The sequence below is a fragment of the Sylvia atricapilla genome, chromosome 5 (assembly GCF_009819655.1).
Source record: "Sylvia atricapilla isolate bSylAtr1 chromosome 5, bSylAtr1.pri, whole genome shotgun sequence".
NCBI classification, from domain to species: domain Eukaryota; kingdom Metazoa; phylum Chordata; class Aves; order Passeriformes; family Sylviidae; genus Sylvia; species Sylvia atricapilla.
In genome coordinates, this window is record NC_089144.1 from 11,998,131 (window position 1) to 12,025,259 (window position 27,129).

General features: G+C 40.5%; 1 protein-coding gene across 5 annotated transcripts in view; it reads right to left on the minus strand.

Annotated features, from left to right (window-relative positions):
• Positions 1–8,411: 8,411 nt before the first annotated feature.
• Positions 8,412–27,129, minus strand: part of MAGI2 (membrane associated guanylate kinase, WW and PDZ domain containing 2) — a 710,849-nt gene continuing 692,131 nt past the window's right edge. For 3 of the 5 annotated variants that reach the window (XM_066318723.1, XM_066318722.1, XM_066318724.1), the window contains one exon: positions 8,412–11,403. In XM_066318723.1, coding sequence (XP_066174820.1) covers positions 10,604–11,403 — 800 coding nt within the window. In that variant the 3' untranslated portion in view covers positions 8,412–10,603. Of the gene's footprint in view, positions 11,404–25,499; positions 25,589–27,129 lie in introns of all 5 variants that reach the window. The other 2 variants (XM_066318726.1, XM_066318725.1) reach the window with 1 other exon arrangement.

Here is a 27,129-nt window from a genome sequence, read left to right on the forward strand (position 1 = left end):
TGTGAAATAAATCATTCTTATAAACCCGTGACACCCAGCTACTCACTTTTGTGTTACTTTCTGAGCACTGCACTTGTGTTCTGGGGCTGCAGCAGGCAGTGGCTGTGCAAGCAGTGAAGGCAGGACAAAAACAGGCACTGGGAGTTTTGATCTAAGCAGAACTCCCTGGGTAGGAAGGCTCCAGTTCTCAGAAGGGCTTGGTCAACTCCCTTGTTAGTGCTGGTAGAAATTCTCTAGGTTGTCCCACACTGGCAGAGCTGCAGCTCAGCTTCTTCTTGACTCCCTGTGAGGCTGAGCCTCTGCCCCAGCCATGGGTGACTGAGTGGAGGTTTTGCACACAGAAAATGTAACAAATGACTCTGGCTGAACCCTCAGGGTTTACCTGCTTAATTCCTGCATGCAGACTGATCCTACAGATATGCTCTGGACATGTCTCAAATCAAAGGCATCTGGGAATATTTCAATAGGGATTTAACTACCCTGACTTCAGAAATGGAGATGTTGGACATGATTTGGAGCTGGTGACCCTGCACAATTTTTCCAGACAGTAGAAATTTTTAGATGCTTCTGCAGAATAATTAATTCATTCCTGAAGGTGCCATACAAATAGTTTTCTGAGAGTGCCCACTGGAGTCCTTCACAAAAAGCTTGGAATGAGGAACAGTAATGTAGATATCTAAACTTGGATGAGATTAATCCTGCTCTGTACTTGTATCCCATTAGTGTCTGGAACAGGAACTGAACCTGGGACACTAAGATTGATCTTTCTATCCATTGAGCTACTGGATATTCTGTCTCTATTTGCTCTATATTGTGTAAATGTTTACAGAGACTGATGACTTGCCTTTAGTCCATAATGACCAGTTGTACCTTGGAGCACTGCAGCAGCACGAGGCTGTGGAGGAGGAAAGCTGGAGCAGAGACCATGTTTGCACACACGCACTTTGCTCTTAAAATCCTGATTTTCTCTACCCAGTGACATGGTAAAAGGTAAGGTCCTAGAAGAGGCTGCTTGAGCTGCAGTGGTGGAATGTGACACTGGGAAAGCCAAGGGCAGTGCTTTCTTTCTCTGCTGGAGGTGATGGAGGAACCACTGCAGATGCACAGCAATGCAGGTCATGTTAAGGGCAGCAAGGAAGATGGTGCTGGAGCAATTGTTTTCTCTCTTTGACTCTTGCTCCTGGTCTTGAAGGATCCACAACTGCCTCTTGTACCCCCTTGCTCTCTTCTTTGCACTGCCACTGTAGGTAGGACATTCACATTGTGTTTTTAGCTGTGCCTTAAAACAGGTTCTTTGAAGCTCTTGGGAGCACTGGCTGGTGATTTGAGCTTTGTGTTTGTCACTTTGGAACCCTGGTGTCATGCTGTTCCTTAACACATCCTTTGGGGTGTCTGTGCTTTCAGAGCTCCTTGCTGTGCAACGTAGTCTTATCCATTGATCACCAATTCTCACTATTGATTAAGGGCTACATGTCCTTTGAGTTTTTGACAGTGACACACTGCACAACATTTGTCATGATAGAAGTAGTAAGAAAACCCAAAAAAGTTTGTTTCAAAGGGGAAAATGAAATTAAAAGACATTGCATAATGAACTCACAGAGAAGCTTTATTCTTGAGCAGATGCTTCCAGTTGGTGTTAAGCTGGCCAGAAATCTTGTGGATATCAGCCTGGGGAGGATATTTCCTCTCTGCCTAAGACACAAAGTTTGACTGGTTTTTAAATTAATTGATATTCTCATCCTACTTTTATAAGTTTATGTATTTCTAGATTCACCTTTTATGGGTTATATTGATTGTGTTATTCAAGCTGTAGGTCAGTCTGTGTAACTGTGTTGCTGTGATTTGAGTTCTTATGACTTGGTAGTTTCTCCTGTGTCCATTTTGTTCTGTGTTTCCATGCCCTGATTCCTTTAGACACCATTAAGTATCTGGTGATTCCCTAAGGTCACATACATGGTAATTTCAAATATTTTTTAAATGGTGAAATATTAGCCAATGATATGAATTCTGTGACTATGTATATTATTTATGATTTAGAGGATAAAAACTGTTTTCTTTTAAAATATTATGGTTTTTATTATGCTGGTGAATGACCTTTCTACTGAGAGGCCTTAGAAAAAAATATGCAGCTTGCATTTTTTCCTAATGCTTTTTGCTAAAGTTCAGAAGATCAGCACTGGGTTGCAGAGTCTATTTTCTCTTGCCTATAAATAACTCTGTATCCAGAGCAGAAGAGCTTTAGCAGGGCCATGCCTGCGTGGCTGGCACACCCTACATGCCAGGGGGCACAATCCCATGGGCAGCAAACCTGCTGTGGGCTGGAGAGGCCACGAAGATCACAGGTCTGAGCTGCCCTCTGCCAGCAGTGGGGCTGTGAGAAAGAGGCAGCCCAGAGCAGAGCTGCCCAGTTCTCTCTGCTCTGGACATGTGTCTGCGCAGGCGTGCACTGTGCTCCAGGGCACTGAGCAAAGGCAGCAGCATCCCACTTGGGCTGATTTTATCCCCCTTTCCCCCAGCGCAGCTCCCACCACTCCTGTACTCTATAAAACTGGCTGTAGACAGCTTTTTGACATCCAAAGGCATGAGAAGGGAGTAAGATATGTTATGAAGTGAACGAGTCAATTCATACTTTGTATTTCACAACGCTACAACTACCTTTTTGCTTTTTAATCTATTACTTCAATACAGTCTTTTATAAAGAAACATGTAATAGTTCCTTTACCATCCCTCAGGCTATGCTGGCTGAGGTTTCCTGTGCTTGGTAGCTTGATGTGAGAGTAATTGTTGCTGTTGTACAGTGACAGCTCATACTACCCAGCTTTGACTCGTGGGGCCCATTTGTTCCACCTGAGCCTGCAATGTTTACATGGCAAGTCCTGGATCAGTGGTTCCCAACCACTTTTCTCTGTTGGCTGGGTCACCAGGAGGCAATCCAGACCTGGATGGGGAAAATCAGCCTCTGATTCTGCAGGGTAGTTTGCTCCAGGCCAGCCTTGGGCTGATGGTGGCAGAGCTGCTGTGCACATTGTTTAATGTGTCCACCTGCTGTGAGGGAAATGCCTGAAATGGATGGGGAAATCAGGGGGAATTTGTCATTATGCTGGTCCATCATTTATTCCATTTGGACCTCATCAGTTGCATAAGCAATGGGGATTGCCAGGCCCTGCCCATCAGAGCAGGGATACCTGAGTGGGAAGGTCTGACAAAAAGTGGAGAGCTCTGGTGGCATCACCTGCAGAGTGACCTTGTCACCTCTACTCCATTGCTGGGGTGCTCACTGAGCTAAAAAGACCAAGGATTCTGGGGCTTATAAGTGGGCCTGAAATATGAATAAAACTTCTATGTAATTTTCAAAATAGTGTAACAATCAGTTTGAAAACACTAGCTATCAAACCTTCTGAATTTATTCCAAAGCCATTCAGTCTGAGACGGAGCTGCTAATCAAAGAACATAATGGACCTATAAAACTATGAGCTAGAGACCTACTTGTTAACCTCAGGGGACTGAAGGTATGGAGGGGTTCAATTTGGGCTGCACTTGGAATTTGTATGCCAGTGTGAAAAATGTTCATGTCCTGAGTTGTAGTAGAGGATGTATTCTATCACCATCCTCCTGAACTGATGAATGCAATTGCTGGAGCAGTGTCTTCCCAGGCTCCCTCCCTATGGGGTGCCTCCTGTTAATGGCCCATCAATGCCTTGCCATGACTCACAGATAATTCCCTCCAGGAGCTATCTCTCTTTAATGGGCCATCAAAGACCCACTGCATGACCCATCATCCCATTGTGAGATGCTCCACCCAGGGGAGGAACCAAGCATTCTCACCTGGATATAAGCTGGGATTTGGGACAGTACATTCCCAGAGGATCAGAGCTACCAGACCTTTCTATGAGCTCACTGCTTCAGGAAGACCACCTCACCTGGACTGCTTCCATCACCCTGCTCAGGTTGTATTCTGACTCTGTCAGTGGTCTCCTTGTATTATTGCATTTATTTTATTTTACCTTTTTTCCCTTTTCTTCTCATTAAATTGTATTTCTGACTTGGAGCCTCTCACTCGTTTTGCTTTCAAACCACTACAGTTCAGTATAAAGAGAGAAGGATGAGAGATGAGAGCAGGGAATTGGGCAGAGGCTGCTTGAGGCTTGTTCCCACAGAGGGTGAGATTGCTGATCCTCCAGAGCTGCTTCATGACCAGAGCCTGGGACTGTGACCTTTCAGTTTTGTCAGTTGTGAAGCTTATCTTGCACTGAGATGTGAAGTCAGGGCAGAAGCATTGCTGCAGCTGCCCTCTTTCAGGAAGAGTGTCTCACTATAAATGAGTATGGCAAAGGAATAAACAGCCAGGTTAAGGGGCTTGTATACCCCAAAACAGACTCTCAGAACAAACTGTGGTGGTTAGGGAAAGAGCTTTTGCCCTTGACATGAGGCTTGTTTGGAGGCTTGTGCTGCTGGGTGCTAGTTGTTGGAAAGTGTCACAACACAGGGCTCAGTGCCACATGCCCAAGGATGCAGAGCTGTGGGTGCAGCTCCACAGCCAGAGCTGTGACCCCCTCTCAGCTGGGTGTCACACAGGTTGGTTCTCTATGCTCCTGGGTGCTCCATGGGTGCTGCTGTGCAAGTCAGATGGAAAGGTGCCTCCAGCAGCTTTGTGATCTCCTGCAGCTGCCATGGCACAGTGACACGGGTGCATTTCTGCCAGAAACCAACCTGAGAGGCTGGGCAGTACCAGGGATATTTGAGACAGGAGTCATTCAGGAGGAGGCACATGCTGGCATTTATCTTTCCTGGAGCAATATAAAGGAGTAATCAATTAGTATTTTTTGTGATGTTCAAGGTTTGAGAAGTGCTCTGAAACATTCTGTACTAACAGATTGCAGTGCTCCATGTTGCCTGCTGAGCTTATTTTTTAAAAACTTCTGGAGTGAATGAAGTGCTAATTGGAATAAGTATTTCATAAATGGTGAGCTTTCTGGACCATGCTTACTGGGAAAGGTCTGATTTTCTTTCTGAATTAAATAGGTACTTAAATCTAGCTTTTTTTACTTGCTGGTTTTGAGATAGGATGAACAATTTTCTGGTTTATGGACTGCAATTATTTAAGTACTTCAGCTAAAGCTCTTGGCATAGTTTTAATCCCTTTGGGAAAGTACTAACACCAAAATTCTTTAATTCCATATATATGCATGAATAGAAACTTCAGAGCCATGGACATCCCTACTGCTTGGTGGTGGCAGGAGGGGTTTGGACTGGTTAGGGTGCCTGCTGTTGTTCATTACTTTTGAGCAAAAAGCATTCCAGGAAGAAAATCTGCATTTCTTCTAGTGTTAGTAAAGAAGTGTAGATATTCAGGTGGCTTCGGTGACAACAATGTCCCAAATTTACTGAGAGGGGAAGGATAGATGTTGTCCACATTTTTGGGTGGACAACAGGTCCATTGGTGCTGTGCAGCACTCCTGGGGTGCACAGACAAAGGGAAATATCCCAGGGATTGAATTCCTGACCTTCCTATGTCACAGTGGGGCTGGTGCTGGCCCACCATGTCAGTGCCAGCCCACTGCTGGAATCTGATAGCTGTGGAGCGTGGGAGTCCTGGGGACAGCAATTCTCTCCCAGCCCCTTAGCAGTCAGGAGAGTAGGCAGCCTGCCATGCTTGTATCGCTTTTTAAGCAGTAATTAGAGAAAATATCCTAGCTTCTAGGGGACAGAAGAGGGAAAGGGCTCTTTTGGAGACGTATGTGAAGTCAGTCCCTAATGGATCAGACATCCCTGGGCAAGTCCAAAGCCTCCTCTAGCTTTGAGCTCCATGGCAGTGTACCAGGAAACTTTTCCACTTCACAGCAAAGCTTCCTTCCAAGCAAGGAGAAACCTGAAGGGCGACATCCTCATTTGCTGAGGTGCGCTCTTCCACTTTTGCCTCTGCAGTTCTGGTCCCAGGTTTCCATGGCAGCAATGTACAAAAAGAGCATAGTGGCTAAGACAGAAATGTGCCTGCAGCTTTGCCTGTCCTTGCCTTTGTAAAATGAATTTGGAAGCTTCCAGTAGAGATCACGGTATGTTGCATCCACAAACTCTGTCCTGAATGCTTGAATCATTAGCAGTACAGATATTCAGCAAAGAAGATAGAACATTATTTGTACTTGCAAAAGCAGTTACTGTCTGCATGTAGGCTTAGTATGTCTAATAAGTAACCACTGGTGGTTTCTGGAAGACAAGGGAAGTGATTTGAGCTTCAATGCAGGGTATGGGTATGTCTTTCTTTACATTTGGGTATGTCTTTACATTTGTATGACACCCAGGAGTGGGTTAATGACTTGGTGTGTAACTGGTCATGACACCTCTTAGAAGAGGTATCTCATGTTGAGCTGCTGATACACTTCAGGTAGAGGTTGAGAGATGCCAGATGGGGACAGAGGGCCAAAAGAACAAGGGAAAAAGAGGATGACAAGTTCTGAGGGACAGAAGGAAAAATGGAGAATGGAAGATTTGATTTACTGAGTGGCAGCAGCACTTATTTCAGAGGCAGGATTAAGAACCTACCTCTGGGTAGGTAGTGGGGAGCTGAGGAGGAAGAGAAGAGATTCAGAAGAAATTTGGTGGTGATGAGAGCACATGGGATGTAGAGAGGGCTAAACCTGAGATGTTTGTGTTCAGCAGAGTTGGCACAAATCAGATGGAATCTCATCTTTGATGGAGATGAGAAGGTTTTGGCAATGGTGGCTAGCTGCACAATCAAATGAAAAGTACCAGGGAAGAAATGGGTCCATGTTTGAACTTCTGCATCAGTTCCTAGCAGGCAGCAATCCACACTGGGTCTAAGTTGTCGACAGTCTAATCACTGAGGCCATGAAATAGGTGGATATAAAGGCTACAAATGCCCCTCCTGTTTAGGGGAGCACAGTGTAGTGAAACCAGTGCAACCTGTGCTCTGCTGTAACTCAATGAAGAGTGCTGTCTGTCCAGCAGCTTTCTGGAAGAAAAAATGATATCTTTGGTGAGATCTTGTGGGAGCTATTAAATTTCCTGGGTTTTTTTGTTAAATTTGTTTGAAGGTCAGCTCTTCCTAGGCTCTGCAGTTTGTGTGAATGGCCTAAGGCAGGAAGGTACGTGGAGAAGGAGCGAGCTCCAGAACCCACATTTGCGACTGGTTAAGGAAAGGGCTGCACTGACATCTGTCTGTGGTGTTCTCTGTCAAAACTTCTGCCCAAATGTGCATTGGTCATCACAGCCTGGCAGGTCTACTTACACTGCTGCACTGCAGTTTGGAGCAGAGAATCTGCATCCATTTCCTTGCTGCATAGGTATGAAAAAGAGATATTAAAAGGTGTCATAATGACAGCAGTGCAATGCAAATGCTGTACTGCTGTGTTTAAAAGACAAAGGACATGTCATTAACAGAAAAAGACTGGATGAAGCCATATGGCTTCAGAACATTTCCCAGTGATACCTCTGGGTCTGAACTAGGCACACACCCAGATTTCCCACCATGAAAACAGCGGCTATTTAAACAGCAGCAAATTATTTTTGAGTACTAAAGACGTTTTGTATTTTCTATGTGTTTATTGTAACACAAAATTATGTTATTAGTTCAACTGGTTGAAATTTCCTATGGGGAATGTTAATCTGAAAAAACAAGATTCTGCAGAAGTTGACTCAGGTAGAATGAAGATAAATTATTATTTTTTAAAGAAAATTATATTTTAAGGAAACAGGAAATACTTATATTTAAAAATGTCATATTTGTGTGAAAAATAGTGCTTGTTTTCTGGGTAGACATCTTACAGTATCTAGAGTCTATAAACTGATGATTTATTTTGCCTAACTTGAGGTAAGGAGCATTTAATGAGGGGTGGATTTGGACGCAAAAGAGGTTGGCTGGTTACCAATATTTTTACAGCACCATGATGTTTTTTGAGACTTTTTTTTTCTGTAAAATAAATTGGAAAAGTAATTATGTCCCCTTCCCTTTTTTTTTTCATACAGCTTGTCAACAAAACCTTTCTAGAGCTAGTTAGAACTGCCCAGTTTCTGAGGCAAATATGGTTTATGCTCAGGTTAGTTCTGTATAAGTGGTGTACTCTCAGAAGTTGTCTCTCGCTGCTGGGAGTCTGGCCACCCTGGTCCTGTGCCTCCAGGGCCTGGAAGGAGAATAAGGGTTTACGCTTCTCCACCAAGGAAGAGGTTTTTCTGTGTCTATGTCACCTCATAAGCCTTAACTTGCCATTATAAAATTTGTTTGGTCACCTACATGTTTATTCATAAATTGGAGTAAGAAATCAAAATGGTCTATTCTGTTTTTCATAAGGCAGTAGCTAATTAACTCTACTCATATGCAAGAAAATGATTGTTTCTCAGGGTAAAACTGAAGCCTGTCACTCAAAATTAACACAAACTATATACAATTGAAAAAATGAAAGATTTTTGGATATATATTTTATTTGACAGTGGTTTAGAATATCATACAGTAAACAAGATTTCTGTAAAAGTTAATTTATCCATAGTGGTGCGTTTCATAAAAATAGTTGCTCACTTACAGCCTTTCTGTGACTATTAATACATGGAATTATATTTATAGAGATAGAGCTGTACAAGGTAAATTCACAGCTAACACTACACAGAAATATTATTTGGAATGGGGTTTAGATGATGTGCTGTCTTCACAGGTTATCGATTACAGCCGCATAAAGCAATTACTGCACAAGGAGTAGCTGTGAACTGTGCAAATTAGAGTTTATGCAAGCATAATCTCAACTGTTTTTCAGATTTCATTGTTTGCTTTCTTTATACATAAAAATAAGATACCGGGACGTGCATCTACACTACAGAAGCATTGTCCAAAATCAGATTCAATAAATTAATGGCAAATTATATTGGATTCTAGTTCAGGGGATAAAGATTTTTTTTTTCCCATTAAATAAGAGTTTTATAAACAGCTACATGGATTTGTGCTTTTTTAGAAATTATAAATGGATTTTCTTTCTAAAAAAAAAAAAGTTTGAGAGCTGCAAAATCCTTGACTTGAGGCTTTTCAAATAATTGGACAGGAAGAAACATGTCTATAAATTTCGCAGTCCAGTGCAATGTTTGAGACATACAGTAATGTGCTAATTTCTTGGAACAAAGCCAATCTCAATCTAGTTTTTCAGCAGAGCATGTGAGGAACTAAGATTGCTAGTGAACAATAATTTTTAAATACGAATTTTTGACAGTACTTAGCTTTATGATTTTTTTTAATTACCAATGTATTATTGCCCAGGATTTTGTTTTAATTTTGACAGACGAATAAGCATATGCACACTTACACAGACACACACACATCTTTTTGAAACAAGATAATGACTGATTGACTGAACTCGGAGTTATTTCCTGTGAAGGCAGACTGGAATGTTTACCTGGCACTTAAGGCTTAAAATTCAAAACAGACAAGCAAGAAAGATTAAAACAAAAAGAAAAAAAAAATGGAGATAGGGAAAGAAAGGTAAAATGGAAACCATTATAAAAATGGAAAAATACTGAATTTACTGAATGAGGACACCAACAACTGTATTTCAGAAACCAGTCTAATTATTGTTGACGTGTGCCTGAAAGGCACCTGCTCTGCCAAACTGAGGGGATGAGAGGTGAGAGTGTCCTAAGTGAATGTGGATGGGTATGAAACATAGCACTGTTGATAAGTGATGCTATCATCTTCTGCAGGAAGGAAAGGCCTTTCCTTAAGGAAACTGCAGCTTTTTTTCTCTGTAGCACTCTTCCTTTCATTGCAAGGGCCTTGCAGATGCCTGGGGTTTGAGCCTGACCAATTGGTTTGTGTGCTACCTCGCAGGACTTGGGGAACCTGTAATAAATCACTTTTGAGAATAATTTGCAAATACAACTCCACCTTAACTCCTTTCCAATGTACAGAAACATGGTTTGTTCACAAAAATGGCAGTAGAAATGGTATCACGGAAACTAATCCTCTGGATTCCCCACTCCTCCCGTAGCGCCTGGTGAACTATGCTACAGGGAACCACGTGGACCATCCCAAAGTGTTAACAGTGGAGACGTGTCATGGGTGTACAGTTCCAAACGATGCTTTAAAGAAACCCTTTAACCCCTGTCTAGATATGTCAAGAACAATTTATTTACAACATTTTAGCTCCATGAAAAGATCCTCTCTCGTTTTCAGCTTGCTCCGTGCAGTTTTATTTAAGGCGATGTTCCAGTTTGTGATTGCTCTAACTTGTTCCAGTTTCTTGATATAAAGTTTGAATGAAATCCAAGTCCTTCATGCAGTGGGAAAAAAATGCTAAAGCTACACTGCACTATCCTTCTCTGATGTACTGTCCTTCATATTGTTTTGGTTTCTTCCATAGCTGCCAAAGTCCCTAAAATGGAACTGGGACTTTAGGGTCGATTTTAAATCTCTGTGTTGACTATATGCTTTTGAACTTATTAGATACTGTGCACATTGTCATGGAATTACACACTAATGTTTTCATTCCTCAATGCTTTGTGTATATGTGTGATAGTTAAAATAAATTAAAACAAACCAATGTGAGACAAAAACTAAGAAGAATGTTCTGCGTCAGTTTGAGACAGTTAGAGGGCAACAGTCCCTTGCTTATCTGCTCATGGCAGAAGTACCAGACTTCAGGACGCTAGGTAGCTTATCTGAGCCAGGGATTTTCCACGGCCCTGGAGAGACCGTTGCCTTTCGAACTGTGGTGTTGGTGCTGCGAGTGCTAATGGAGTGGAGATGTCCCTTCCTGGGGAACTCGCTGGGTTTCCCATCAGGGTCCCTCTGGCTGTGGTCCATATCGCTTCCAGGAGAGCCGCAGCGGTTGCTACTGTATGTCTTGGTAGCTCCTGTATCGATCTTGACGTGGTCGGGTGCTGCAGCTGACTTCTTCTCACTGGTGTTTGTGGATCTGTGATCTTCTTTTTTGCTAAGAGATCCTCCTCTCTTGCTTTCTGGCTTCCTCAGCCTCCCAAACTGTTCATCACTGGTTCCGGCACACACGTGCTCTCTTGCGCCAGCCTCGATCATAACGCTGTGTCCCACCCCTTTGCTCTCTGAGGTGGGCCTGCCACCATCAGTGGTCTTATTTTTGCCTTCTGAATATCCTTTCCAAGAAGCCTCTTCGTGCTTTGACCTGTCTACCTTTTTAGGACTTGCTGACCTTTCTCTTTGTTCTCCTAACCTTTTCTTTTTGTGACCGTTCACCGAAAGCTCCTTTGGTTTCCTTACATCGTGTTCCCTCTTGATATCCCATGTTGGCTCTGGGCTTATCTGGTGAGAAGGGTCAGAGGGTGGGGCTATGTGTGATGAAGATAATGGTGAGATTATGTCGTCGAGGGAAAGAGCTACTTCCGGCAGACCTGGGGAGGTGGCAGAGGGAGCACTCCAGGAGTTTGGTTCGTCTGTTTCAACAACAAAGAGAGGAGAGTTAAGGGCGGATCAGCAGCACAGTGCGTATTGCATAGGCACATGTATCCTGAGCAACACTGAGACCCAAACCATGTACCAGCCTTAAACCCCACTGCGAAACTCCCCCAGTTGTGGAACCAATAGGGAGAAAACCAAAACGAGTCTCTCCACCAAAAAAAAAAAAAAAAAAAAAAAAAAAAAAAAAAAAAAAAAAAAGGAAGAAAAAAAAAGAAGTACAGGAAACACAAGAACTACAATAGTTGTAACTGCAAATGCTGGAACTTCAGTCTTTTTTTTTTTTTTCCTAATACAGATTCTGCTTTCCTCTGCCTATGTTAAATTATTCTTAAAATAATAAAGGCACGTGCTCATGAAATCAAATAGCCTCTTTTGTAGCTGTATAATGGATTTCTTAGCTGAGCAATATCAGAGCTGTCTCAGAGGACAAATGAGAAGGACTTTCTGTCATCTATTAAACATGCCCCTACAAGCATATGATAATTGACAAGTATTTGTAGCTCAGATAAGGCCATCATTGAATTCTGTCTCATTTTTTTTCTAAACAGATATAGTATTGCTGTGTTTATGGCCCCACAATTCTTACAGGGTACTTACACAGCTCTGCCTTTATATCACAGCGTCAGCTGCTGAGTCTCCTGGTTGTGCATTTTGAATTTCTCCTGGTTACTTAGCCTCAACACAATATGGTTGGATTGTGCAGACCCTGTTTAATTTAGCTAAATAGATGTCTCCTTTGCTGAATCATGATGATTTTCCTAATCCAAAGCAGAACATTCTGAGATGCCTTTCTCTTGCATATACATCCTCATTTCTTTTGATTAACCTTCTGGCAGAAAACAAATCCATCATGATTAATGACAGCATGGCTCCTGTTCTTTATTGTCTACTTAGAGGTTAGAGAAATCACTGAACTTGGCTAATGTCATTCCCTATTTAGCACCATTGCCTGGCTTTGAACAGTATGAGGAATAATCTGTCAGAGATGAAGGACTGTCTCAGGAATCCATGGAAACGAGGTGGAACTTGTGGCAAGAGCTGCATATTTTATGGCGGAGGAAATGCAACCTTCTAGCTAAAAAACAAGCATGGACTTCTTCAGGTCAGGACTAGTGTCTCTCAGTGATATCAACTGCTCTTTAAAAAAGTAATGTGCTTTTTTCTCAGTGCTATGGCTGCTTTCAAATTATCATGGAGATGCACATTGTCTCAAAAAGTGGGATAGATTCTACTGCCCAGCCTGGAATCTGCAGCTTGCTTGACTAAAAGAGCACTTTAAAGCTAATAGCTGGATTGAGTGATTGCTATCTTGCAGATAAAAATAGGAGAGACAATAGTGAGGTGGGTGACGTAAAGGGAGGGAGCAGCACAGTTAGCTGAGGAGCTATTTATTTTCCCAGATGGTGTTTGTCATATGCTTTTGCATAATGAGCATATGTGTGGAGAGGATTAGCATTTGAGAGGGGTAGAAAGTACAAGTTCTGTGTAAGACAAATAAACATTGAGCTGGGAATCTAAATGGGCTGAGGGTCTCAACTGAATTTTAAAAAAAAGAAATCACACTTTCTTACCCTCCAGTTAAGGGTGACTAATGTACCATCTGCTCCCAGCTTGGCACTCAAGCAAGAATAAAAGAGGAAGACTCGTGCATGTAGAGTGATCAGCTGCTAGGAGTTTGCCTACAAAAAGCAGTGACTTTGATGGGCTTGTTCTTTACTTCTGTTCTTCTGCACCACCAGCCTGGTACAGGACCACAGCCTGTGCCTGATGGGGGAAGCACAGACCTCACCTTGGCTTTTCTTCAATCTGGAATCCAGGGGATGTCGTTTTATTTAATACTTGAGCCAGGAGCCATGCACAGAGTCCAAAGCACTAAAACTATTCTGGGACTCAGCATAAAGCTGCCTATGTGCATCAGCAAGGTACCCGAACCAACTCTGAAGAAGCCACCTTGACCTTTGGAAAATTAAGTTTATACTTTTCATGGCATTGTCACTCCTACCCCGGGTAGAGGTGGTGCCAAGTGTTGGACCAACATATTTGTCTGAACCACAATCTCCTCTCCTAGCTGTCCACGAGATGCTGTTTTTCAGTGTTTCAGTGTCAGTGGAGAGCAGTGGGCCATTATCCAATCTTGTGTTAGGCTGTGAGAGCTTCTGATTACAGAAATAGCCTGCTACTTTGGGTAGTATCAGCTGCACACCAGTGAAAACACCAAATAGCCTGGAGCAGCAGGAGGCATTTGGGTAAGACGACTGCGTCTGTGGAAAATGTCCCACTGTGCTCAAATCAGCTGTTTCTCCTCCGGGAGGACAAACCAGAGGGGCACCATTCAAAACCAAGGTGGCAAACACCTCTTGTGGCTCCTCTGAGGCACAAAGGATAATATGGTACCAGTTATTTGTGGGATGCTCTGTAGAGGAGACCTGGGGATTGGTGGCTTATTGCTTTATTCCCTGGAGCTGACAGAATTTCTTCTACTTTGTTTTTTAAAGGGGAGGAAAAAACCAACCAAATGTTGTAGTGAGAAATCATAGTGGGTTAGAAACATACTTCAACAAAAGTGAGTCAGCATTCTCTCACATATACTGATACATAAGTATAGGTGTCTATAAACTCGGACTTGCCATATTATATGCATTACTGGATTTTATCTCTCCCCCAGAAAACCTTAAGTGAAAGACAACTTGGCCAACTAAGCAAGAAAACTTGTAGCCACAGCTTTTTAAGTGTGCCTGTGGGACAACCCCAGGTGGGTCACTGGCTGCACTATGTGTAAAATACTTGTTGGGAAGGCACCTATATATAGGTTGTATTTTCAGTGGTTATGGAACAATGATGCCATGGAATAAAACTATCATTTGCATTCTTTGGCAATATAGCACTTGAAGTAAGAAGAAAATTATTTTCTTTTAGGTTTAAGTACCATGAGTCTGAGACAGCCAGACCCAAGCTAACCTGCTTTTGTTTCAAATGAAATGACATTATATAAACAGTTGTCCTCAGCCTTGGTAGGTGTTAATGTCAACAAGCCATTGTTGCAATATGTCACTGGCTAGTGAGGAGAATACTCATGTGAGGGTATTGCAGCAAACTTCTTTCTAATGTCTGAATATTATGGAAAAATACAAAAATTACTGAAGTAGAGCAAAGTGCAGGAATGTAAGTAATTTGTTGCTCAGAAGAAAAACCTTTTAAAGAGCTGTGTTCAAGCTGTAAGGGTTCATTTGGACTTGTTCAACCAGCACTAAAATGATTGTTTCTCCTTAACAAATATAAGCAGGAGAAAAATGTAAAATTTTATTCTGCAGAGCAGCTAAACTAGTAATTTATTTTCATGATTATACTCAGTTTCTAGCTCCATTTTTGAGAGAGTTATTAATATTTCTGAATATTTTTTCTGTTGGTCTAAGGCTTTTTATACAACCTTTGTGTTAATTTGCAACATAACCTACTTTTACTGTCTGTTATTCCAATGTATTTCAAAGCATTTTGTACACATAATAAACCAGAGACAGAGCACTGATTTTACTTTTTTCTTCTTTCACCTCTGGGAGGAACTGAAAGCAGTATTTGTTTAACAGAGCATGAACTGCTAATGTCCAAACAACTTGCAAGCAGATGAGAAGAATATTACACTCAGTTGCAACTGCTGCAGAGATTTGGGGACAACACAGTTTTAAACTTGTTTCTGACTTTGTCACCATTGATAACATCCTTACTGTGAGAGAAATTGTTTTTCAAAAGTATAGCTCTCACTGAAGGCTAATAGATGCCTTCCTTCTTTCTTTGAAGGGAGAAAATCTCCCTTGACCTACTAATTTAGACAAGACAAATGAGCTGGGAGCAGCACTATAATCTGTCACTGTGCTGGCATTTCATTTGGTGTAATTTAGTAGGTGTTTAGCTGGGTGGCTTTTAGTTTCCACTGCAAAGCTACTGCAACACAAGTTGGTGGCACTTCTCCATGGGATGTGTAAGAACGACTCACCTACGACTGGCTTCACATAACTCCCAGGCACAGGAGTAAATTGCTAACTAAGAGCCACCACACACACAAGATCGTGACTGTTGGGAGGAAAAGCGGGAGATGAACACAGCCATTTTGGGGGAAGAGTGACACAGGGAAAACATCAGGAGCAGAAGTTTTCTGTCCAAAAGGTTTTTTTTTTTATTTGAGGTGGAGCTGCCACACACATGAATTGTTTGTTTTGCTCTGTCAGCTCTCACCCATTCAATGGAGTGGAAATGAGGATACTATTCTCATGAGTCTGTTTGCTGCTGTCTTAGCTGCTCTACCTGGATCCAGTGCTTGTTGACGGCTGAACCATGAGAAAAAGAATCCTGGCTTTAGTCCTAATAGAGAGGAGAACTTTACCTATGGACCTCTGATTTTTGGCTAGGTTCTCCCTTAGCATCAACTATCAATTATCATTAGATAATTGTTTAGTAATTTATCAAGGATGCAGGATTTTTTGTCAGATATAATTATCCATAAAATAGTAATATTAATATATTGAATATTTAGTATTAGGAGTAGGAATTGCATCACATTTTATTACTTAAGTACAATAAAATCTCAAAGCTTTTTAAATTTTCAAATTATATAAATAATGTACAATATAGTAAAGCTTTGAACACTTTCATTAGTCTGAATGAAGTGTTTTGTGAAATGTCTAAGCAGATGCTCTCATATCTTCCCAGAATTATTTTCCTAGGGAATCAAAGAGGGTTTGATTGAATAAAAAACATGGTGCTTTATATTTTCCCCCCATTTTTTGGTCTGAAATTATGTATTGCCAGGAGGTGGCAAGCAGTTCTTACAGATGCTGCTAATAACAAAAATGGGACAAACTGTCCCCTGGTGAGTAACCACTAATGTTGGCAGTGCTACACCACGAATGCATTTGGATCTTTCTCATTATAGTCTGACATGTATTTGATGTTCCTGATTGCATTGGTCTCCTGAAGCTTTTCTTTAACACTCTCTGAGGAGGGATATTTCAGAATATATGAAGAATCTTTAATCTTTTATCCTGACACTTCCACAACCCAAACACACAGCACCCTTTGTCTCCTGAAATAAATGATTCTCTGAAGATTTCAGGGTTAGAAAAGCTCTTGGTACTTTCTGTTCAACTATCAGCCTTATGGAAATGTGACACAATATGCCACCTGTTCCCCCAGCCTCTCCCAGAAAGTGAGTGGCAATGGGCTCTGCCCCCACCTTACAGCCTGCCTGTACTTCTAGCTGTAAATTGTAATTCCTGTTAATTATTCAATATGCTATGCAAATGTTTTCTCACAAATTGCACTTTTCTTGGCGTAAAATTACACTTTGCTTGTCTCCCTTTCCACTGAACTTATCCCCATTGAGATCCCTGAACACCAGTGGCCCTGGAAGCAAATACCAATGGGTTTAGGTGCCTTCTTGCTGTGGTATGGTGCTTCCTTTGTTCAGTCACTGCCAGCACATCCAGGTGGGACAGCCTTTCCATCATCAGTGCTGCTCTTACGCTTAAAAAAGATATGATGGCAGTGTGCTATGGGTGTAAAATATTAATTCTCTGTATAGGAATTAGATACATGCCATATACATTTATTAAAATAAACCCAGGTTATACTTGGTTATTTTAATATATGAACTACTTCTCCTTTCTCACACATGCAGTTGAGTGATCAGCTTAGATTTTGAAGTCTTGTTTCTGATATAATGAAAACCTAATCTAATTATTTGCTATCTTAATGTAGCCATATTTGTTCTACCACTTGCCTGTTTGTACTCAAAAATGTCACGGTGACTCTGAATGTTTATAATTATAACTTTTAATGTAGCTTTGCTCAAGAGTGGAATCTTTCTACTTCTTAGTAATTAGATTTTTTGGCTTCACACATTTGTTCTTTCAAAGTTTGAGGATGGTTGCTCAGGGTAATCAGAGCTAGTTTAAAAGTCACAAAAGACTACAGGAAAACAAACATGCATCTGAGTCCTGACATCTTTCCCTTCTAAACTTTGTGCTTGGCATTTTCAAAAGAGCAGAATGATTCATTAAGTAAGGTATGAATATTTGGGGTATGAAACAATGCCAGACCTAGTTTTTCAGTCCCCAAAGTCACTGTGCATTTTTGGTTTTGTCACTGGTCTAAAACTGGAAAAGGTGGCCACTATTCCTATTATATGGAGCTAGTGGAGCCATGGCTTCTGCAGATGTTCACAAGAACTGAAAAGATATGAATGCAAGTGTAGTGTAAGTGATGAATATTTCTATGCCCTCTGTAAGCTCAAAATGTTTAATTTTACATCCAGAAAATTCAGCCACTGACCCATTCCAACACTGGGAAGCACAGTTCTACATCTGCTTGGCTCAGGTCCTAGGGCCATTGATGCTCAGATGCCCTATTTCTTTTCATGTTCCTGGCCATTACTGATGAACAACTATTTAGTTTCTCTGGATTCATTATATCCATCTTCCATTGTATACTTTACCTAGATATTAAATGGAAGATGCCCTAAATATTTTTGCAGCAGACACAGTGTTCATAAAGTTCTTGCAAGGGCCATTAAATGAGACTTTGAATGATCTCATCTCAGGTAAAATTCACTTTCATCACCTTCTCTGTACTCTGCTTAGAGGTTCGTTAGAAAAGTGCTTTCATGTTAAGAGATCTAATTTTAGAATTGTTGCAACACTTCAGAAAGAGCAGATTGTTAGTTATACTTGGAAGACCAAATCTACAGATGCTTAGGAGACGATCTTACTTGGTGTTGGAGCTAAGGGAACAGAGAGAAAGGAGAAATTTAATCTTCCCTAAGAGAGGGCAAAATTGTATATTGCAAGGAAAAATGTTTAAAAATTCTTTAGAAAAATGCTGCATGTTTTCTTGAAACAAGAAAGCCACACACATTGATTTGTGTTTGCTTGAATCTGTAGCAAGCACTATAGATGAAAGCACTTTTCAATTTTTTTATGTAATGTAATCTTCAAATATAATTAACAAAGAAATATGGGAAACAACTGATCTGACTTGGAGGATTCATATTATTATTCTGCACTGGTTTTGATCCTACATTATTATACCCAGGACATCATCAGTAAATCCCTTTCCCTGAGTTAGTTCTTTAATTATGGCACTGTTTCACCAGTATTTTACTGTCCTTACCACTTGAGATAATAATTTAATTGCTTTACAGAGTCAGAGAGAGAGGTGTCTCGAAAGACCTCTGGAAACAGATGTCTGCTCTTCTGTTGAACATGTACACAACCAACATTAGGGAGTTCCTTTCTGGAAACTCTTTTGGAGGCTGTGGATCAAAGCTGAGTGCAGGAACACAGAGATCCACACCCATCACCCCACATCAGGTCCTTCTAAGAAAACACAGGGCACTGCAAGTAAGTGGCCTGAGACCTTTCAGGCTGACACAGGACATAACTAATGAATTCAGAAACACTCAGACTTTCTGCCATGGAGAGCAGGTGGCCTGGATTGTCCTGGATGATCTTGGGGTGCTGCTTTAGCCCTTTCCTGGTTACTCTGCCATTGTGCAGTGTATAAATTGCATCCATAAGCAATTCACTGTGATTTTTGTAATAGTGCCCAAGCTCTGCCTCATTTGGCTCTCTCCAACATTACTCATACCTTACAAGAGGGTTGAGACTTTGACGCTGCCCTTACAATAGCAAGAATAAAAAAAGGTCATTTTTCTATGTGGAAAAAGCTATCCAAAGCACAGGATGGGAGAGAGGGAGAAAATGAGGAGCCACATCTACAAGCAAGTTGTATTTCAGAAACAGGTAAATTAATGTAGTAAATCAATTTACTAATTTACTGTAATAGTCTTCTGGCTATAAATCTTAAGTCCAGATGATTATGGGTACACAGTTTACCTCTCATTCCAAGACCCAGTTTAGCTTATACCATAGCTATGATTCTAACCAACAGTCCTATCAACCAAATATTAAACCACTGTGATCATCAATCTGAGAGAACTTGGCGTAAGAGACTGAAACATTAACGATTAATGACTCAAACAATTGTCCATTTCCAAAAATAGCTTTGCTGAGGATGTGCAAAGTCACAGCCCAGGAGCAGAGCAGCTGTGCATGAACTTTTGTTTAGGGACAAGCTGGGTTTTGAGCCAGATAAGAGGCTCAAAAAAAGCAGATCCTGTGAGGTGGGATAATACTTTTTATCCTGCTAATGTCCTTCCTTACACAACTGGCTCAGCTTCTGGGGAAGTATCAGGTTATTCCTACCTTCTGATGGGGCATAACTGGCTCAACTACAATGACATGAGAGGTGGCTGTCATGTCTTAGAAGGCTCCTTCCTTCCTTCCTTCCTTCCTTCTCCTTTTCTATTTTCTTAAGTGAGATTTTTATGCTTTTATATTGTTATATTACTATAGGTAATAATGACCCAAATGGCTACATACCTGCTTTCCATTTCAACCAAATTGTTCTAAAATAAACCCTACACACACACACACACACACACACACACATATACATATATATGTACATTGACCATTCAGTGTTCCTTCACTCTAATCCCCCCCAAGGGATCTATTAACAAGAGAGTTACAGTACCCTTGCCTCCAGGGACAGGTTATAACACGTGGTAAATTAGATTTTTTTCCTTCAATCAGCTTAATCCATCTGCATAAATGCTGCAGGATTACTATTAGTGAAAGAGCCAAAGTGAAGAGTAGCAGCCTGCATGGGGCTTTACCCTCCACAGGAAGCTCCTCACTGTTATGTCAATGTTAAGTCTGTGGACAGCTTAAGTACCAGTCTTGAGTGGTGCTGCTCTAACCACACATTATCATTCAAAAGGTCCTCCAGGTGGTTTGGTGCCCTTTTTGATGTGCTGAGCATCTCACATATTTATCAGATCAGAGCCACTCAGGCAGTACTCATTCTGTCAATAGAGAAGGTTTTATTTATTTCCTGTGTGGTCAGGCAGCAGAGTAGAACTGGAGAAATCTCAGCAGTTCTCTTCCAGAGCTGGAGCTGGAAAAACTATATTGGAAGCTACTGTATAATTAAAAAAGATAATGACTTTCAAATTAGTTTTTATTAATAGAATTAAGCCACATTAAGTCGTAAAAGGTGTTCATAAATATGTTAATAAAATGTGTGGTATTAATGAAAAACATTCTGCGGAAACTGAATAATTTAAGAGTTGAATATTACACACTTGATTAAAGTTAAATATTAAAATTATTAATTATCACAGCTAAAAGGGGCGTTAACAGTAGACATCACATTCAGTCAGGTCAACTGATTATAATAATAATAATCTGTAATAATAATAGTAATAATCTGTCATTATTAAAAGCATGTAGATAATCAATAAAATTTACTTAGTAAGTGAGGAATTCAGAGCATTTTGACTGTGCATGACATTGGAAAGTTGTTTCTGGTAGGCACTGAGAGTCTCACTCTGTGAGTGAGAGCAGGATCTTAAGCAAAACACTTGGTTTGAACTCATTCACAAAGCTCATGAATACACAGTCCTGTTCTGCTTGGGGTAGAAGCTGCAGAAGCAGTTTAGTGTCTCCTCAGCAAACCCTTTTCATGCTGGGGGCCTTTAGGCAGTGAAGGTGCAGAGCTGACTGTGGGACCACACCCTCTCTCAAGGCTGTTGTAGTATCTGAAATCTTTGGAATGCTGAGACAAATTTATCTGAAAACTCTGTAATGAGATGTTGCTCTTGCTCAACAAAATTCAACCCTCTCTTTGGCCATGTTTGTTAAGATTGGTTGGAGAGTCACAGTTACCTCATATTGTCAAAGTAAAATTTTATTGTCTGGATTTTTTTTTCCCAATCTAGGAATAAGAAACTCTAAGAAATCTGACAGAAGCCATGACCTTTGCTGACCTTTCCCTGTGGTTGGGCCACAAAACATCAGCCAGGAATTGCACCATGGGCTGGTGGAGCGAGGACAGAGGCAGGACCTGCAAGCCCCTCTATGGACAGACCTTGCCTTTGTCTCCCTAATGGCTAGAATAACAGGTTTTGGTGTCACTCTCTGTGTGATCATTTAGACTCATCATATTTCTGATGTCACTGAGGAGAGAACTTTAGAAACCTTGTTAATTTAATTTAGTCTTGGGCATCACTGGATCAGGCCACTGGCAAGGCTCTTTGACACAGGGATTGGGTGATGCAGGAATATTCCTGTGTGCCTTCACACTGTTCCCTTCGGTACATAGCTCCCTGTGGCAAGGATAACATCACAGAAACACGGGGAAGCTAAGTCTGAAGTAAGAACAAGTTGCAGTGATGTAGTCTTGCTATTAATTGGGTTTTGTGGCAAATTAAAGGGACTGTGAGATGAGCAGCAGGAGAGGGATTTTCTGGGATATTGCTCTCCAACAGCAGAAGACTGGACTTAGTCCTGTGGCAAACTACAGAGACACAGTGAGTGTTACTGAATTCCTATTTTACCTCTTTATCTAGATTACATGAGGAAAGGAAAAACTGATGTTGTGGAGACAGACAACTGATGTTGTGTTGCTGTGTTCTCTCAGGTCCTGTATTTTTGGTGCTTTTCTTCCAGTGTTGTCAACTGCATGGATATACAGGGAGCCATGGAAATAAATGTTAGAAAAAGATTTGTGGGGGGGACTTGCCCCTTCTTTGGGAAGTCTGCTTGCCAGTTTGTATGTACCAAAGCAGGGATAATATTTGTTCATCTGTAGTTTTGCTGTAATTATCTACACTTTACACCATATTAGTAAATCTACTCCAGGATATTATATTAGAATAATTAAGCTTTAATTATAAGAGAACTTGCTCGACAACCTTATTAATAAATCTTTGCTCAGATATGGGGGGACATTGCCAATTTTGGTGTGGATTAGCAAGGTTCTGCTTTAGTAATAATACTGAGTAGTCAACTAGGAATTTTAATCTTTAAAGCGCTTCTCAAGCATTGAATAATTAATCCCCAGAACACTCCCATGAGATAGGTAAGTAAATATTACTATCCCTGTTATACAGATGGGGGAAGCCTGGGTTAGACTACTCAACTAGACTGGCCTGAATCCTCTGGGAGTGTAATTGCCAAACAGTGTTTAGGACTCGGTAGTTTTGCATTTAAAAAGTGAAGAAAAGGTGTTGCCTCCCTTGAAGCTCAAAGTCATTGCCACAAAACTGAAAGTCTCATGCCATGTGCCCCTCTTTCTTTCAAGACAGTGTTTTCTATTTCTATATCAAGGGATAAAAGGTCTGCATGTCTTTTGAAATAGAAATTTGCTATAAGACAGAAATAAGTATATGCACCCACTTATACACTTATACACATACATCCACTGTTATTTAATAGAAGGATGTTCTACTTTTCTGCCAGCTGCTACATATTTATTAAATACTAAAGACATGTTTGTAAAGCAGGTTTTAATATTCAATTTTGCCCTTGAATAGTTTTTACCCATAGCAATAAAACATTCTAGAACCTTTGGGAGCCCATATTCAAATTACCTGATGGTTTTAGACCAATTTTATTAACCAGTATATTGGTTCATTTAGTTAGTTTTTTTTTTTTTTTTCTTTTTTACACACCACAGGTTCCTGAAATTAAGTTGGTATTGCTGGAAATAAGAAGGTGGTATTGGAAATGCAACAGGAATACGAATGAATGTTTGCAGTTCCACCAAGGTGGTCACAGGCAGAAAGGGCACTTTTCCAAAATGACTATTGATTTTTGCACTCACATCAGATAAATGATATATGGGGTAGTTCAGGTTTCAAATAACACTCAACCTCGGCTCTGGAGATTTATAAAATGAGCATTAAAAAAACGATGAACTGGATTATCTGATCAAATAGGAGTATCTGGCTTCAAAGTACAGGCCAAGATGCTTTAACCATTTATTAGACAAATGTAAAAGCTTCAGCCATTCTAATAGAACTAGAAAAATCAGTTTGTAGCAGACTTCAAACTGGAGACATTTGAGGGATATAATTATATTCAAACAATAACCCCACAATATAATCTCCCAACTTTTAATCTATTTTTGCAAGTATTAATGCAGTGGTCACTAGTAAGGGCTACCAAACCCACGGTGCAAGGAAGCACAGGCATTTGTCACTTGATCTGGAGGAACCTTTCAAACTGCCTGCATGTCTCCTGTGCTAAATCTAAGTTCAAGTAAGCCTGCTGATCATCTTCCAGAAGTGATTATTTACACAAAAGGGAAAAATTCATATGTCCAAGACAAAGTCTTACAACAGACTGCTCTATGATGTTATGGTAAGGCCTCTCCTAAGGCATACTAGAATGGACAGTTTATTTGTTCTGCATCAGGAAATTTGACTCGTTGCTCAGTGCTCTAATGAATGGTAGCACAGACACATTTTTGGTTGGGATAAGCCCCATCAAAAAGGGCTTTTAAGGAAAATTATTCCCTCTGAACTCTTTCATTACAAAAAACCTGAAATGAAGACATTTTATAGCAATCATATTTTTATTTTACATGATACTGCTTTTTTATCAAGGAGTATTTCAGTTTTGGTGTCAACCAGAACTAAAGGTCTTTTGATTTTCTGGATACATTATACTGAGAAAAAAATTTCTGTTGCAACATTTCCTGCCAAATAAATTAGAACCATTCACAGCTGGATGACTCTGCAAAACTAACTTTAGCTATATTATAGAGTACTTACATTTCTACTTATTTCAGGAAAAAGACTTATTTCCTGTGCATGTTTTTCTATGGGAGGAAAAATAAAGATGATGCCCAGAAAGTTTAGGTTATAAGTATGTAGAACTTGTGTTGGAACTGCAGTTCATTGAGCTGAACACTGGGACTTGTAAAATGGCCTTAATGCCAGCCTGGCTATCTAACCTCTCTGAGTTACATTTGGTGAAGAACAAAACAGAGGTAAGGTGAGAATACAAGAATGGTGGAATTAACATTTCTGTATGATACAGGAACTTTGAGGCTAGGATGTCTGTGATGGTCACATCCACACTGTAAATACATGGGAACATTTCCAAATAGCCTCTAGATGTGTCCAGCTCTGCAACAGAGAAGTGTATGGATGTCTCTATGTTCAAAAAAATCTTATAGGCACAGACTGGAAATAAGCTCTGACTGGAAACATATTGGTTAGATTACCTGGATCTGCATGCACAAGACTGATAACTTAAGCCCAGTTTAGTGCCTGGTTCCTGGGGGCAGGAATTCTGTGAGCATCACACTTTGAATCTCAAAGGCTGGAAGACATCCCTGGATATCATTCCCTTTCTATTTCCAATCTGCCTACTTCAATGTGTGAGACTGTGGTGTAATTGTAGCAATTGTGCTGCATTGTGCAAAGGCAGCAGCAGACAGAGCTGATTGCATCTGGACACTGCTGTGTTTTCTGTGATGACAGCAATCAATAGGAAAATAGAAAAAATAAGGGTTTTTTCTTTTCCTTTGCTTTCCAGGTTATCATATCTGTGCCCTGACTCTGTATTACAAATTAGATGTATCTGAACAATCTGTGCAGTTGGATCTGATTCTATGAAGAAAATTGCCTGAAATCAGGAACAAAGATCTTTGTGTAAATTCAGCATAACCACAGGGTTTAATAAATGAGTATTGCCTTACAGCACATTGCAAAATGTGTTCAATTCTACATTAGATGTTTCTTCAAAAGTCTGCACATAAATATTGTTTGAGATCATCACCTAACTTCCACTTTCGTATAGTTAATATTTTTGCAAGCCGAGTGCCATAAAGAAGAGAAAAATTATGGCTTAAACTCAAAAGTTTAAGATTTTCTACCTGAAAAGCCATATTCAGAAGATAAATTTTTATGAGATAAAGTGGATACATAGCAGACATTTGCACTGGCAGCAGTGTAACATGCAAACCTCATTATTTAGGATATTAAAATACATTTGTAGAACGCACAGCTGCTTTGATGTCTTAGATAATCAGTTATGAAAGAAAAGCTGAACACTGTAGAAATTATTAAGTGAGCTAGCACGTAAGAAAAAGTTGGAAAAATACTCTATTAACAGTTGTGAGAAACAAAATGCATTAGAAAGATAATATACATGCAGAGTTTACAAACCGTGTCTTTAGGGTGGCCCAATAAGTAGAAATATGGGGACCCATGCTTGTCACTTTTCATGCACATGGAGAGACTGGAAGGTACCATTCCTAAAGGAAGGGGAGGAACAGCCTAGGACCAATCATTAGAATTAACAGAACCAGTGACATACAGACATTTTACTATTGTTAGAGCAGAGAATTCTTAGTAAGTTTAGAACAACTGAGTGAAAAAGCTTATATGTAACAGGAGAGAAGTATTTCTGTAAAGCTAAGACAAATAAGCATGCTGTCAGTCTACGTATTAGTGGATTATTGAAACTACTGTACGTATATATTCAGGACATAGATTCACCTGGTTTATGGATATGGAGTACATCTTGAGGTGCTTCCTGAAGGAGTCATAACAAATCAAAAGCAAAGGGTTTAATGCATTTAAGAACTGTGCCAATTTACTTGTATGAAAAATCCTTGTATTGGTATCAACTCTGACATTTTTGGGTTTTTTCTGCTGGGGTAGTGCTGAAGTGAGAGATGAGAGTTTCTTCAAGGCCCTTCAGAAATTACTTATTGCTAAATAACTTGTTGCTTTTATCTCTTAACCAGCAATTTGCATGTACTGAAACTTTAATCTTCCACCCTTAAATAGCCCAAACTGATTCTAAACTCTAGTTCTGTAAAACCACCTGTGTGTAATGAACCCAGGGGATGAGCTGTGTACACAACTTGGCATTGTGTGAAGAAACAAGAGATCTCAAAAATAGACAGTGCAACCCCAGGACAAGTCAAACAAAGCAGGGGAAGAGAGGGAAAGGGACCATCATTGTGTAGATCCATAAAGCACCAACCATCACCACATGACTCAGATTCCTGGTTCTCCAAACCTCAGTGATTCCAGTTCCCACAGCTCTGTGTATCTGTTAATATCACAGTGTGACTAAAATGCTCAGGGCCAGATCCAGATGTCCAAGATAGGGCAATGGAAAAATTTTTCCAAAATCACAGTGTAAATGTGCTGAAGTCTCTAGAAGTTATAACTTCCTGCAGGAGCTCTTAAGCAACTTAAAACTAAATGAAACTTGTTAGAAACATTATATCAAACCTGACAGACGATTTTGTAGTCCTGAAAGTGGGAAGGGAAACAAAGTAGGTTGTTCCAGATGCTCCTTACAGGTGAAATTCAGTGGTTTTGCTCCCTTTGCACTACCAGACAAAGCAACTGGGACAGGGGATTATTCCTTACTGGAGAGATGGAGTCCACCTACAGGTGCTAACCTGCCTCAGCCTCCTCCCCCTTTACACCCTGTTAGTAGTCATTTGATTATAAGACTCAATGTTTTCAGAAACTTCTAGGAATTCACATATTACTGTGAGTAATAAAATTGCCAGTCAGAAAAGGCCAGGAACAGTAAGCCAGAAAAAAACCAAGCTGCCAGGACTGCTGGGACTGAGAGTGACACACCACAGGCTTTCCTAGGGAACTTCTCCAAAGACACCTAGAGAAAAGACTAGGTGTTCCCAAAAAACCCTGCAGTTTTCTGGGGCTGGTCAACCATTAGAAATAACTTTTTGCAGAACTCACAGATGGACAAAGAGACTGATTTGTCAGCTTTACTTCCTCTTGAACGTTACTATTTTGGGATTTTGTGAAC